At 36.8% G+C, this 14,357-nt stretch overlaps 1 protein-coding gene across 21 annotated transcripts in view; it reads left to right on the plus strand.

The window, feature by feature from the left end:
- The window catches only part of PDE4D (phosphodiesterase 4D), a 1,511,392-nt gene that overhangs the window by 1,491,402 nt on the left and 5,633 nt on the right, over positions 1 to 14,357 (plus strand). For all 21 annotated transcript variants that reach the window (XM_082725937.1, XM_082725938.1, XM_082725936.1 and 18 more), the window contains 8 exons: positions 386 to 479; positions 1,930 to 2,102; positions 2,760 to 2,858; positions 3,715 to 3,879; positions 4,877 to 4,976; positions 12,528 to 12,682; positions 13,575 to 13,697; positions 14,174 to 14,356. In XM_082725937.1, coding sequence (XP_082582063.1) covers positions 386 to 479; positions 1,930 to 2,102; positions 2,760 to 2,858; positions 3,715 to 3,879; positions 4,877 to 4,976; positions 12,528 to 12,682; positions 13,575 to 13,697; positions 14,174 to 14,356 — 1,092 coding nt within the window. The remainder of the gene's footprint in view (positions 1 to 385; positions 480 to 1,929; positions 2,103 to 2,759; positions 2,859 to 3,714; positions 3,880 to 4,876; positions 4,977 to 12,527; positions 12,683 to 13,574; positions 13,698 to 14,173; position 14,357) is intronic.

The raw sequence follows: 14,357 nt of genomic DNA on the forward strand, positions 1-14,357 counted from the left end.
TTTTTTCCTTCTCTGAATACTAATATACACCTGATTTTTTTTATTCCTTCCCTCCCTTAATTAATGTCCTTGAGTATCTAAATCTGTGCTGCATGTGGCTACTTAAATTTAAATTTAAATGAAATAAAATTCAAAATTCAGCTCATTTTCACCTAGCCACATTTCAAGTGCTTGATAGGCATATGTGACTAGTGGCTATAGTAACGGACAGCTCAAATTCTAGAACTTTACAACATTATAGAAAGTTCTATTGGATTTCACTGATCTAAACTGTCAGGACAATTTAAAAATTCTTGGGCATGTTTTCTGTATCTTACAGTATGCTCATGTTACCTCAATTACACGTTCCTCTTAGGTTGCTTCATTTTATTTTTCTGTTTTTCAGTTTAAAAGGATGCTTAATCGGGAGCTCACCCATCTCTCTGAAATGAGTCGGTCTGGAAATCAAGTGTCAGAGTATATATCAAACACATTCTTAGGTGAGAATAATAATTTAAATACAATTTTAAAGTTTTCTTTTGAGTTGTTTGTTTTTAGAGGTGGATTAGGACACCAAATCATTTTGGAAACCAAACGAGTATTAGGAATTCAGTTCATTTGTTTTCATTTATCCTATTAATAATTTGAATGTCAGAGCCTCTAAGGTTTAGAATCTAAGATGACAAAGTACATTTTTTATCTTTTAATTTTATTCAGGACTTTGGTGATTCTCTGGATTAAAGTTATAGGTTCCCAGTTTTTCCAAAGTACTAAACCATAAAATGTGTTTTACAGAGAGATCTACACATGCACTGAACAAATTCTTGTTAAATTCCAGACACTGCTGGGCATTTGGTAATGATAAATTAGAAATGGTCCCTGCCATAATGAGTTATAGTCTAATGAACACCAAGCCTGGTAGACTGATGAGGCAGATATAATACAACCACTAAAGAAAAGCTTGCTGAAAATAATAGTTGACAGTGTAGTGGACTGAGACACCACCCCACCCCCCATCCACAAAGAGAAAATTCATTTAGTGAAAGTCATCAATATGAACACATCCTTGATTTGAATTTACTTTCAAAACAAAATTGCTGTGATATCTAATTAGCACTTTCACTAAAGAGACATTTATTGAACACATGCTACATGCAAGGATGAGTTAGAGGAGCTCACTGCCTTGAAATAGTTAATGAAAATATTGAGGCATCTAATGTCTTTTATTTGAAAACAACAATTACATCTGACAGTTCCTTATCAGATGATACTGGAAATTTCCTGTGTTCCACTTGTTATATCATAAGCATTATCTCACTTTAGTATAGAAAATATAAAATAGCAAAATATAAGTCATTCAAATATACTGTTTGTATTCTTACATTATGACCCATTTCAATAAGCCATTAGGTTCACCCAGTGCTGCTTTTATAGTATGTATGAAATTCCTTCCTCTTCAAAATAGGTATTAAAACTAGAATCCTTAGTTGGAAAGAGCAGTTTCCAAGTCACTAAGTGAATTTCAAACAGGGACAGAGTTGATGAACAGTGGAAATAACCAGTATGTTTTGCTTTTTCCAAGTCTGCTATTATAAGTCTTGCAAAAAAAAAAAAAAATTTGTGTGTGTGTGTGTGTGTGTGTGTGTGTGTGTGTGTTTGTGTGTGTGTGTGTATATACAGCATTCCATCCAGTTAGCAACCACTGAATACATTTGATGCTAATTATTTTGCAGTGGGATTTATTTGCTCAGTTTTGTGTTGGAGGGTATTACAGTAAGTCCACATCAGATTATAAATACTCAACTTCTCTTAAAGAAGTGTTTCTTGGAAACATTTTCTGGAACATGTCATGATTAATGAAAACCTGCCCACTTACAGACATTATAACTAAAAAGTAACAACTCAGGTAGACTTCACAATAAATGTAGAACCTTTTCTAAATTTCTTCAGATAAGCAACATGAAGTGGAAATTCCTTCTCCAACTCAGAAGGAAAAGGAGAAAAAGAAAAGGCCAATGTCTCAGATCAGTGGGGTCAAGAAGTTGATGCACAGCTCCAGTTTGACGAATTCAAGCATCCCGAGATTTGGGGTTAAAACTGAACAAGAGGATGTCCTTGCCAAGGTACAATGATTTTAAGGATTGTAGTCATAATATGTTGGGTTGCCTTTTAATGAGTTTTAATTCTTTCTCTTTTAAATAGGTAGACTAGTTCATTAATTTGTGGGGTCCTTTTTCTTTGAAAGTGGAAAAGTACTTCATAAAGCTCTTTACAAATTATTTGAGGGTTATTAATATATAATATGTGGATTTAGGTGGTTTGGAGTATGTGTTTGTTGCTTTTTTACATCTCCCTTTTAGATTGTTTGACCTTAAAGAGTTAGAAATATTTTATATCTTTTGGGTTTCAGGAGAATAGTAAAGGTTTTGTAAATAGATTTCATATATTGAAAAAAGGCTTTGAAATTGATAGTAAAAGTATCTAACTACATTGTATTGTCAGAGTCGTAAGGTTAAGGATAAGGAAAAGGAGAAAATCTCAGTTTTCAGTACATTTAAGTGGGTTTACCTAAAAGTTTGCCTGTACTTACCAGGTGCATCCATTACATTTAAACTGAATCTTTTTTTTTTTTTTTTAAACCTAACACTCTTTTTATTAAGAGAGTTTTTTTAACACCCTTTTTATTAAAACGTTAAAGTCAGTAACATTTAAATGAATTTGTTTATTGATTTATATTCTTCTTCTGCTTCCTAATTTTTTCAATCTTTCTGTAACCCCAGGAACTAGAAGATGTGAACAAATGGGGTCTTCATGTTTTCAGAATAGCGGAGCTGTCTGGTAACCGGCCTTTGACTGTTATCATGCATACTATTTTTCAGGTAATGTGGTTAAGTTCTAAAACCTTTCCTTTATTGGGTGACATAATGTCTAGCCTGTGAAATGTGCTTGAGTCTTCTCTTCTTTACCATTCACCCTTTTTTGTATATTTGATTTTTTTTTTTCTTATTTGCCCCTTTACCAAGGGACAAATAGTAACAAAGTACGGAGTGTGGGTCAAGCATAACTAAAACAGTTTTGTTATTTTTTCCATTCCAAGAAGTCATGTGGGAAAATTGAAGCAATTCATTAAAGCAAGAGTTTAAAAATCATCTACATGATCCTGATTTGCATAGAGTGGAGTATAAACTAAAAAATGAATAAGTCCCTTGGTGACTAACTTTAGCATATAATTTCTTGAATTGCTGTTTCTTGTACTGCTCTCTTTTCCATATCAGTTTCCCCTTCTTGTTGAGCTTTTGCCCAGCTCAGGATTAGGATATAAATGAGGACTTGAGACTATAGACACCCTGGGACTGGCATAGCATGTTCCAACCCTAGAGAAAATGTTGAGTTTCGGTTGGTGTGCTCCATTAGCTAAATCAGTGATACTGGGTTAAAGTTGCTTTCATGATTATCAGACACAGACTCTTTGACAGTTGGCAGCTCATTCCTGACACCATACCTCTTGTGGAAAGCAACATGGGCTTCCAGAAGGACAACCCTACCCTTGCTTTGTCCCCAGAACCCCTGGATATTCTCAAAATGTCTCCATTTCCCTCGCTAGACACTACAAGGGGTGCTATTTCTATTTCTGGGTTATCCATAGGGGACACCGGTGTGATTTTTCTTTTACCACATCTATGGAAAATGTTTTTATGTGAAAACAAGATGTTAAGAGGATTTCCTTTCCTACAGGAACGGGATTTATTAAAAACATTTAAAATTCCAGTAGACACTTTAATTACATACCTTATGACTCTGGAAGACCATTACCACGCTGACGTGGCCTACCATAATAATATTCATGCTGCAGATGTTGTCCAGTCGACACACGTGCTATTATCTACACCTGCTTTGGAGGTAAATCTGTTTTCTAAAACTTTGAGACCACTTACCTGCCACTCATAAACATCTCTTAAACTTTTATACTGGAGGGTGGGTAGGGGAGAAAATTAATGGCTTCATTGGAAGTATGTTGAGTTATAGGGAAAAAATGTTGTGATTAATAAACAGTTCAGTCTTTGATGAATTTTTCAAAGATTGATCAAAGTTTTGGGGATTCATCTGTTCACAATACTGCTTCTTTGAAATGACCTAGTAGACATTCCATAAAGTATATCTAGCTTATTCAGTTTTAGTTAGTTTCTTTGAAATTTAGCCTGATGCCTTCTACATTTATATTTCAAAGGATGATATTATTTATAAAGTAGAGACAATGTTTTGATATTTTTCATGGAATTTTTCAGAAAGAAACACATATTTAATTCTATCAGATTTTAAGAAGTTCCAGTGAATGTTCATTAAGATAATTTGATTTCCTTAATCATTTGGGGGAAAGATTCTTATTTGCTAATATATTTTATATATTATCATAAAATTGTGTTAATTGTGTTAATATTTCATCATCTTGATTGAGTGGTTTTCTACTGAGGGTGGTTCCTCCCTATTCCTCCTGCCCTGACCCCCACCTGCCAGGAACATTTGATAATATGTAGAGACATTGTTGTCTGTCTCAAGTTGGAGATAGATGCTTCTGACATCTCATGCTTCAGGCCAGGGGTCCTGATACTAGTGCACAGGATAGCCTCCTACAACAAAGAATAATCTGGCCCCAAATGTCAATTCTGCTGAGATGGAGAGTCCCTGGTTTGAATGAAAGAAAATAATTGCTCATGTCATTAATTTTATGTATATTTTCAGGACATCCTTAAACATCTTAAATACTTTTAAAATAAGCTATTAAATATTTTGAGCCTTCATTCTGTTTTCCAACACGTTCTAGGAACTAATTTGCAGTTTGTATATACCTTTCATTGTATTATTACAGAATGATAATGTTATCTGTCTGATTTTACAGGCTGTGTTTACAGATTTGGAGATTCTTGCAGCAATTTTTGCCAGTGCAATACATGATGTAGATCATCCTGGTGTGTCAAATCAGTTTCTCATCAATACAAGTGAGTGAAGTTGTTTATTTTTGCAGAAAAAAATATTTTTCCTTTGTATGTCTTAGAATGACCGAGCTTGTTTATAAACTTGGGATGTTTCCAGAGCTGTAATGTTCTTTTGGAATGTGTAAATGTGCATTTTATTGATCGTGTGTGTTAATGTAACCTAGTTCTGAAAATTACCGTTTTCTATCCTATGAGGCTTATGTTGTTTGAAAAACATTCATTTCAGTACTTCTCTAGAAATAATGTGTTGGTAGACAAGGGTAACCAGAAGTGAAAGTTTGCAGAAAGATTTAGATAGTTATATTGTCCCTAAAGTTTTAAATAAAAACAGGAAAAGTTAAACCTTCCTCACTTTATGTAGGTTGTCATTTCATCCTCTTCAGAGGCTATGATTACTCTTTCCTCATACTCACACCTCATGCCCAGCTCTGCTCTTTCCTTTTTACATCTTCTATTGAGGACAATAGGAACATCTCTTTGACTTATTATCTCTTTTGACTTCTCTTTTATTTAAATATTTTTAACCATTAAATTTTTTCTCACCCATGACATCTCATCAGATAAGAAGTCAATACTTGGGACGCCTGGGGGGCTCAGTTGGTTAAGCATCTGCCTTCCCCTCAGATCATGATCTCAGGGTCTTGGAATCAAGCCCCAGGCTCCCTGCTCAGCAAGGAATCTGTTTCTCCCTCACCTCCCAAACCCCCCAACCTCTCTGCTCATGCATGTGCTTGCCTTCTCTCTCCCTCTCAAATAAATGAATCTTTATTTAAGAAAAAAAAGGCAGGGTGCCTGAATGGCTCAGTGGGTTAAGCCTCTGCCTTCGGCTTGGGTCATGATCTCAGGGTCCTGGGATTGAGCCCCACATAGGGCTTTCTGTTCAGCAGGGAGCCTGCTTCCCCCTCTCTCTGCCTGCCTCTCTGCCTACTTGTGATTCTCTCTCTCTCTGTCAAATAAATAAAATCTTTAAAAAAAAAGAAAAGAAAAGAAAAAGGCATCACTGAATTAGGATATCTGAGGAGTGGTAGAGACTGTTTAATATGGGGCATCTCTGACACACAGCTTCCTGGAAAACCTCTGTAGGGAATGTTTAGGTAGGCGTGCTTGAGCTATGCCTTTGCAAAGAGGTTTCAGTTTTATGAAATTTCTATTCTTTTAATATTTGAAGTGAATTGGTAAATGATTAAAATGTAGTATTATCTTATTTCCTCCTACCATGGTAGATTAATGTTATAAATTAACATTTATATACAAAAAGCAAAGTTGTTAGAGAATTTCTTATATCTATTAAAAATCTGCCCTTTTTTGCTATGAGATTGTGGATAGCAGCCTTCTTGTGACTAAAGATGATGAACTCTGTGGCGTATTTTCATTCCCCTTATATTCCCTATACTTTGCTGTAGCCAGATTTAAAGAGGCAATTTAAATTAGCCTCACTTTGTGAGATTTAATTCAGATCTTTAAAATTATTTACATCTATTTTTTTATATCTCAATTGCCTTTGGACAACTCTATAACAAAATGCACCTCTGTGACTCATTTTCTATGTAGGAGCATTGGGAAAGTCATGGATTTCCTGAGAGGTGTGGATACTCAAGTACATTTTAGAAGTTTGGTTTATGAACTTATTAACCCAGGATTGGAGAGGCTAACATCTCATGTTCAGCTATCTTACGAGAACCTATAATGGGGTACTTTCAAGAGTCATCAAGGCATTACTAAGTATTAACACATGAATATTTATACACATCAGATGCAACTATGTGAGTTTAAAGCATCAGGGTTGACTATCCTTGTGAGAAGGGCAAAAAGGTCATATGGTACAGTGTGCTCTGTGCTGGCACTTTTCCATAGCCTGACTGGATTTATTATTTTGATTTTTAAGCATGTCTTGATACGTTCCTAATTTTACAAACACATAAAAATTTTGTTAATGTCAGCCTTTGAAAAAAGGTATGCAGGGGCACTGGAGTGGCTCAGTTGGGTTAAAGCCTCTGCCTTCAGCTCAGGTCATGATCTCAGGGTCCTGGGATCGAGCCCTGCACCGGGCTCTCTGCTCAGCAGGGAGCCTGCTTCCTCCTCTCTCTCTCTGCCTGCCTCTCAGCCTACTTGTGATCTCTATCTGTCAAATAAATAAATAAAATCTTTAAAAAAATAAAATAATAAAAATTTTAAAAGGCATGCAAAATATAGACTGGTGTGTTATCCTTGCATTCTACTCTATACAGTATTTTTGTTCTCTTATTGTAACATTACTAAAAAGAGATTAGATTAAGAAGAGATTATTATCAGTTAAAACAACTGATAATAAAGTCAGTTTCCAAGTAATCTGATAATTTTTTTTAAAGATTTTATTTATTTATTTGTCAGAGAGAGAGAGAGAGAGATCTGTTCTGCTCTGAGAGGTACTGGAGAACTCTGGCAGGTATTAAGGGACCCATGGAGTATGAAATTTAAGCTAGCAAGGCCTCAGTCCACAGATGAATCTGATGCCCTCCAAAATTTGAGACTCTGTCAGATAGGTGAGATGAACAAATTTAGAAGACAATTATAAATAATACAGTGACAATGGCCAGCAGTGTCTGTTTAAGGTCATTTTGCTGATGACCTGCCTGAGGTGGAAGGGTAACTAATCCTGCTTCTGGAGGTACTTTGTTATTCAGTGGTGGTGTGATGATCTCCTTTCTCTGAGACCTCAGCAACACTGGGAGGTTAACAGTTCCCAGAGCAGCTTTGGATTGTTAATAGTTCCTCCCTGGGCGGGGTATGAGAAGGCTGTGTTATTCCTGAGAGAGTGAATCAGCATCATCACCTGGTACATTTGAAAGCATCCTGGAGTGGATCAGGGCCCTAGGTCAGTATAGGAATCACTGTCTTTTTTTTTAGATTTTTTTTTTTTTTTTAATCAGAGAGGAGGTGGGGAGAAAGCGAGCACAGACAGACAGAGTGGCAGCAGAGGCAGAGGGAGAAGCAGGCTCCCTGCTGAGCAAGGAGCCCGATGTGGGACTCGATCCCAGGACGCTGGGATCATGACCTGAGCCAAAGGCAGCTGCTTAACCAACTGAGCCACCCAGGCGTCCCAGGAATCACTGTCTTAATTAGCATTTGACTAGGGATCATGACAGCAAGGATTTTATTTCAGGACACTGAAGAGGTTAATATGACCAGTAACACAAGTAAATTTGAACTTCACAGCATTCTATAAAGCGGTCTCTCCCATAACTTGTAAACTTTGCAATAAATAGCTTTGTAAATACTCTTATCAAAATTATGTGATTATTTTTAGTTTGCAGGAGATTCTTTATATGTATAGATACAGATAATAACTATATGATAACATATTACAGATAGACATTAAGTGTATGTTTCTGTTTTTTTCATGGATTGATTGAGCCTCAGTGGTTCAGATTAGCACACTCTCAACTCTGACCTTGGAGCTGGTGAGGCCAAGGTGTCCAAAGCCAAGGGTTGAATCTGTTTCTTATAACAGAGAATTCTAAAGACCTCTAATCATCACATTTACAACCCCCTAGTTGGGAGGTCGCTTGTTCTATTTTAAGGAGGCTACCGAGGTGCAGTGATGTTGTATGACATCCTCTGTTGGAAGGCTCTGGAGCTCACCAGGCTGCTTCCCATTCCTGGTACTCCTCTGCTTCTTAGTTGTAGCAACAATTCCCATAATTTGTTCCACTTATAGGTGCCAAATGATTTGATATTAATGATACATACATTCATGGTAAATTCATGGAGGTTTTGAAAACAGAGACATCGATTCTACAGGCAGAATTGATTAAGTTTTGTAAGCAATTTGGGGAATGGGGAAATCTGAGTAGGATTTTAAGAAGTTGAAACTCCAGGGTAGGAATCTGTATCAGTTTTTTTCAAAGATAGTACATGTAAATAAACCCATAAAATGTAAATAGCGTCATGAAGTTTTGTTGGAACATGCTGGAGAGTATTTATCATAATAAAAGCATTTGACTTCACAGAAGTATTTTCTGAAACAATGCAGCACTGTCAGAAATACAGAATATATATATAGTATTAAATTTTACTTGGAAAACAAGTAATTTTTGTTTATAGAAAAGATGCCTAAATTTTAGGGGAAAAGATTTACTCACATTGGTCATGTGTTCAAAGCATACGGCTTTGATTTCCAAGAGTAGAGACATTTCACTACATTAAAGTGAAGCTGGATTTAGCTACCAATATACACACAGTTTATTCCTCTAGTCTCATTTTAAAATAAGCTTTCCATAGCTGTATCTGTGGATTATATATAGAATGTTATTTTTCTGCATAAATCTAACACTTTCAAAATAAGGATAAATTCATTTTTATCAAATGTGATTATATAGGAATACTACAGAGATTGATATTTTATTCAACAAAAAGTACCGAGAGATTTCTCTGTGCCAAACAACATTCTAGGCATTAGGAATATATGGGTGAACAAGATAATGGCTTGTCTCTGAAGAGCTTGCCTTCCACTGGAAGAGACTAAACTGTAACACATGAATATCAGATGGGACTAGTCCAGTGGAGAAAAATAAGGGAAGTTACAGGCATTAATGAATTGAGGGAGTGAGCCAGTTTTAATCCTTTGTCCTTGGCAACTAGATCTTAAAACTACCACTTCCCTTCTCCATTTCAAGGAGAAATATCTTGTTCAGAAGTGCCAGGGAAACCAGACAACCATGCATATCACATGAATAACTTTTCCTTTTATACAGGCTCTTAAGTCTCTAAGCAGATTAGGGTCTTAAGTCTCTAAGCAGTCTTTGGCAGAGACTGTTAAGACTGTTAGGACTTGGGGGTGCCTGGGTGGCTCAGTGGGTTAAAGCCTCTGCCTTCAGCTCAGGTCATGATCCCAGGACCCTGTGGGAGCCCCACATCAGATTCTCTGCTCAGCAGGGAGCCTGCTTCCTTTTCTCTCTCTCTGCCTGCCTCTCTGCCTACTTGTGATCTCTCTTTGGCAAATAAATAAAAATCTTAAAAAAAAAAAAAAAAGAATTAAAAAAAAAAAAAGACTGTTAGGACTTGAACAGAGGGGTGCCTGGGTGACTCAGTAGCTTAACACAGAGAAATCTCTCGGTACTTTTTGTTGAATAAAATATCAATCTCTGTAGTATTCCTATATAATCACATTTGATAAAAATGAATTTATCCTTATTTTGAAAGTGTTAGTATCCTTCAGCTCAAGTCATGATCCCGGAGTCCTGGGATCAAGTCCTGCATCCGGCTTCCAGCTCAATGGGGAGTCTGCTTCTCCCTCTGATCTTCTCCCCTCTCATGCTTGCTCGCTCTCTCTCTCTCAAATAAATAAAAATAAAATCTTTAAAAAAGACTTGAACAGAGATAATGACAAGTCAGGTAGAATGTGATCAAGGCCAAATCAGTGATACAAAGTATAAAGCAGAAAGTGAGCGGTTCTGCCTGTAGTAACAAGGAAGGGCTTCATCCAAGAGGTTACTTGTATTGGGCCTTGAGGACAAAGAGGTTTCAACAGAAATGTTCTATGAACTATTTTCTCACCCTCCACCCTACCTTCTGTACCTTAGTGCAAACTTTGAAGGCAGCTTCCTGGTAATTCCTGAACTTTGAAGGATTTTATGTAGGAGTGCTGCAGTAGCATCTTTGGAGAAAAACTTCTCAGGAGTTGCAGAGTCTTACCTTCTTTATATGTGTCTATGTGCCTTCAGTCCTAAAGAAAAGTAGAAACTTAAATGATTACCCCAAGATTCAGTTGCTTAAATGGTAACATGTGTTCATTTAAAAATTTGTGGTCTTCACTACCTTTTTGTTAATAGCCCCAAAACTGGAAGGAAAGGTGACACGCACTCATAAGCAATCTTTCATCACCTTTCTGGCCAGTCTGGATTCTTAGTAAATCTCGGGAGCCAACAGCTTTCCAAGGCAGGCTTGATCAGGCCTCTTGGACCACCCTCTGTGTGCAAGCGCATCTTTACATTGATTAGAATTGAGATTCATTGTTAGAGATTCCATACCACAGATCACCCTCCTCCTTAAAGTAATAACTCATCACCTTTTTCTTCTGCAGGATCCACAGTCTTATTTTCTTTCTTCTTTTTTTATGAGATATATAAACTATCCCAGGTTTTTGCAAGCCTGAGTCAGTTCATGCATTAATACCCCTTATCCCTATGCATACTTATTCCCTTACAAGAACCCTAAAAGTTGAATTAGGCATTCTTTGTCCAGTCAGAAAACATTTGCTTTCCTTCCAGTTTGTATCTTTTAATAGGAATCGACTGCAGAAACCATAATACCATGTGTTAAGATCCTATAGAGATGAATTTTTATATCTATGTTTATCATCTGTAGATAAATGTTTACAGTTTGAAGCTTTCAGAGACTACTTAAAAGTCATACTTGACCAGATACTATCTGAATGCATGAATGAATACTATTGTTTTATCCCCCCAAAAGAGACTAATCACACCCACTTCTTGGTACTCTACACATCTCAGTTACTGTGGTTTGGGAGCAAAAATTTAGATGTGTAAACTCCTATTTCTATAGTACTGGTAAATTCATAGGACTTCACCAAAGAAATATGTCTACCTCTCTTATCCTTCCTGGTTCCTTTAAAATAGCCATTAAGTAACATTGGATATTTCTTTCTTAGAAATGTATGTATTTCCCATGCATTAGTCAGAAAAAAAGATCAAATACATGTGCTTTCGGTCTTTACAGTGACCTAAGTGGAAACAGAATAAATCACAAATTGTTTTTAATGACCATCTTATGGAATCTTGTCTACTATTTATAGGAACTAGGAAAGAAGCAGGATCTTACTGCCTAAAACACACGGGTCCAGGGCAGTCATAAGGGAGAAGCAAAATCTTCATCACGGAGTTATGTGGGCAGCTGACCCCTGTCTCTGTGAAGTCATGAGCATTCAGGTGGGAAGGGCAGTGTATCTGTATATAGTGACTACCATGATACTCAGAAAAGAAGATGGAAAAAATAAGTAAAACTTTGACTTCCAAAGCTATATGCTATGGGATAAAATGAGTAAGAGCAGCATGAGCACATCTAGTATTGTTCATTTGTTCCAGACTGTTCTTGAGTATAATCCTAAACCATATGATCCTTACATTCTATGAAATGTTGGGAAGGTGGTCCACAGTTAGCAGGAACATGACAATTTATGCTGTTGATATGTTCCAGCTGTTAAAAATGATGTCATGTTCTGCTGCCCATGGAGCCACCTGTGGCAGATCTGGAGGGGAGGTTCAAGAACATTCGGCCTAATTCCTCTTCCACTTTAGAAAAATGGCAGTGGAGATCAATAGAATGAAATGACTTATCACATATCAATGGCATTAGAACTCATTCCTAAGATTCCAGCGCCCTTTCCACTGTTACATTAACTAGTCTATTCTGTCCGGGGCAGAGTCATATAATGGTAAAGCTAACAGAGATGTTGAGGGGACATTGCTTCTTAAACCCAAACTATGCCAGAATATGAAAAATAAGATAAACTCAGAAAAAATGGCCTTATATTCTCTCTCCTTTCTTTCTTTCAAGACTCTGAACTTGCCTTGATGTACAATGATTCTTCTGTCTTGGAGAACCACCATTTGGCTGTGGGCTTTAAGTTGCTTCAGGAAGAAAACTGTGATATTTTCCAGAATTTGACCAAAAAGCAAAGACAATCATTAAGGAAGATGGTCATTGACATTGTAAGTAGCTGATAAACACAAAAAAGAGACTTGTAATGCAAGTGGTTTTCTAAAAGTGTAAGAATGAGATGAGTATCAGGTAAATGGAATCATGTGTTTCCAAACATCACACTGCCACTTACATTCAAGAAGCCACCCGTGCAGTGATGTTCCCTACTAGGTTTGCTCCTTCCAGCAGTTTGGAGTTCGGAATAGGGACAGCTTGCCCTTACCATTCTAGTTTTGTTTTCTAAATTTCAGTCTTGTGGCAGGAAGGGAAAATGACTAACAAAAGCAGTTAATTCAAATGGATTTTTTTCCACTTGTGAAATGGAAAATAAATTTATGTCAGTAGATGGTACTATTTATGGACATCCATGACTTGTATTTATGCACAGTATTCACAATGATTACAAGACACAGGAAAATCTCTGGTTATCAGAAACTTACTGCATTAAGCTTTGTACTTACAAAGGTAGGAGTTATGGAATTTTCTGCTGTCTTAGAACAGCAGAAGACTCACCAGGTTCTGAAGTATTCTGTGAACAGTGATGAGTTCCTTGGTCAGAGTCCAGGTACCACTTTCTAGTCCAAGGAATGGAAAAAACTTTGGAACATGTGCTGATTTTTTATCCACAGATCTCATCTTTTTCATTGTGAAAAAGTGGTTTTTCACTGTGAAAGTGGTTGCTGCTGCTAACCTTTTGTATATTGCACATTCTCATCTGGGCTTTCAGAAAACCTTCAGCAAAACAGAAGAGGCTGCCCAAAGGAGTAGTAGTACAGAATTCCCACTCACTGCTGTTAGATGCCATAGTGCTTCTCCATTTCCTTCACGTCTGCGTTGATGTTTTCATATGCAAATTTTGACTTATCCTCTGGACGTTGTTACTTATGAAAATACTCTTTTAAGGTACTTGCAACAGACATGTCAAAACACATGAATCTACTGGCTGATTTGAAAACTATGGTTGAAACTAAGAAAGTGACAAGTTCTGGAGTTCTTCTTCTTGATAATTATTCTGATAGGATTCAGGTAAAACATCATTTGAATTTGTTCTGTTTGTGTGCACATGTGTCTGTGTCTAACTTTGATAAGATTTCTGTTTCCTTTCTTGCATCTTACAATTTTAATAATTTTAAACAGAATTTTTAAACCAAATTCTTTATTAACCAGATAAAACTATTGGCTTTTTTAAATTTGCATTTTTGTTTAAAAAAAAAAAACTAATATCTCACAAAACCAACCATTTAAGCAGCTCTGAACTTAATCAGCCATGCACACGTAAACAGTTTCTTAGGATATTTTGGTATGGTGGAAGGGATATCATTGGGGGCTGTTAATACAAGTGTGAACCATACATAGACACATTATAGTTGAGCTGTTTGGAAGGAATCTTAAGCTACATGTATTTTTAAGTGTTACATTCATCCACTGTGAATTTCTAGTAAAAAAAAAAAAAAAGGCAAGAAGAAGCAGGTGCTGAATAAAGCGTTTGTCTCTTTTACTAGGTCCTTCAGAATATGGTGCACTGTGCAGACCTGAGCAACCCCACAAAGCCGCTCCAGCTGTACCGCCAGTGGACAGACCGCATCATGGAGGAGTTCTTCCGCCAAGGAGACAGAGAGAGGGAGCGAGGCATGGAGATCAGTCCCATGTGTGACAAGCACAATGCATCCGTGGAAAAGTCACAGG

The sequence above is a fragment of the Mustela nivalis genome (assembly GCF_964662115.1).
Source record: "Mustela nivalis genome assembly, chromosome: 3".
NCBI classification, from domain to species: Eukaryota; Metazoa; Chordata; class Mammalia; order Carnivora; family Mustelidae; genus Mustela; species Mustela nivalis.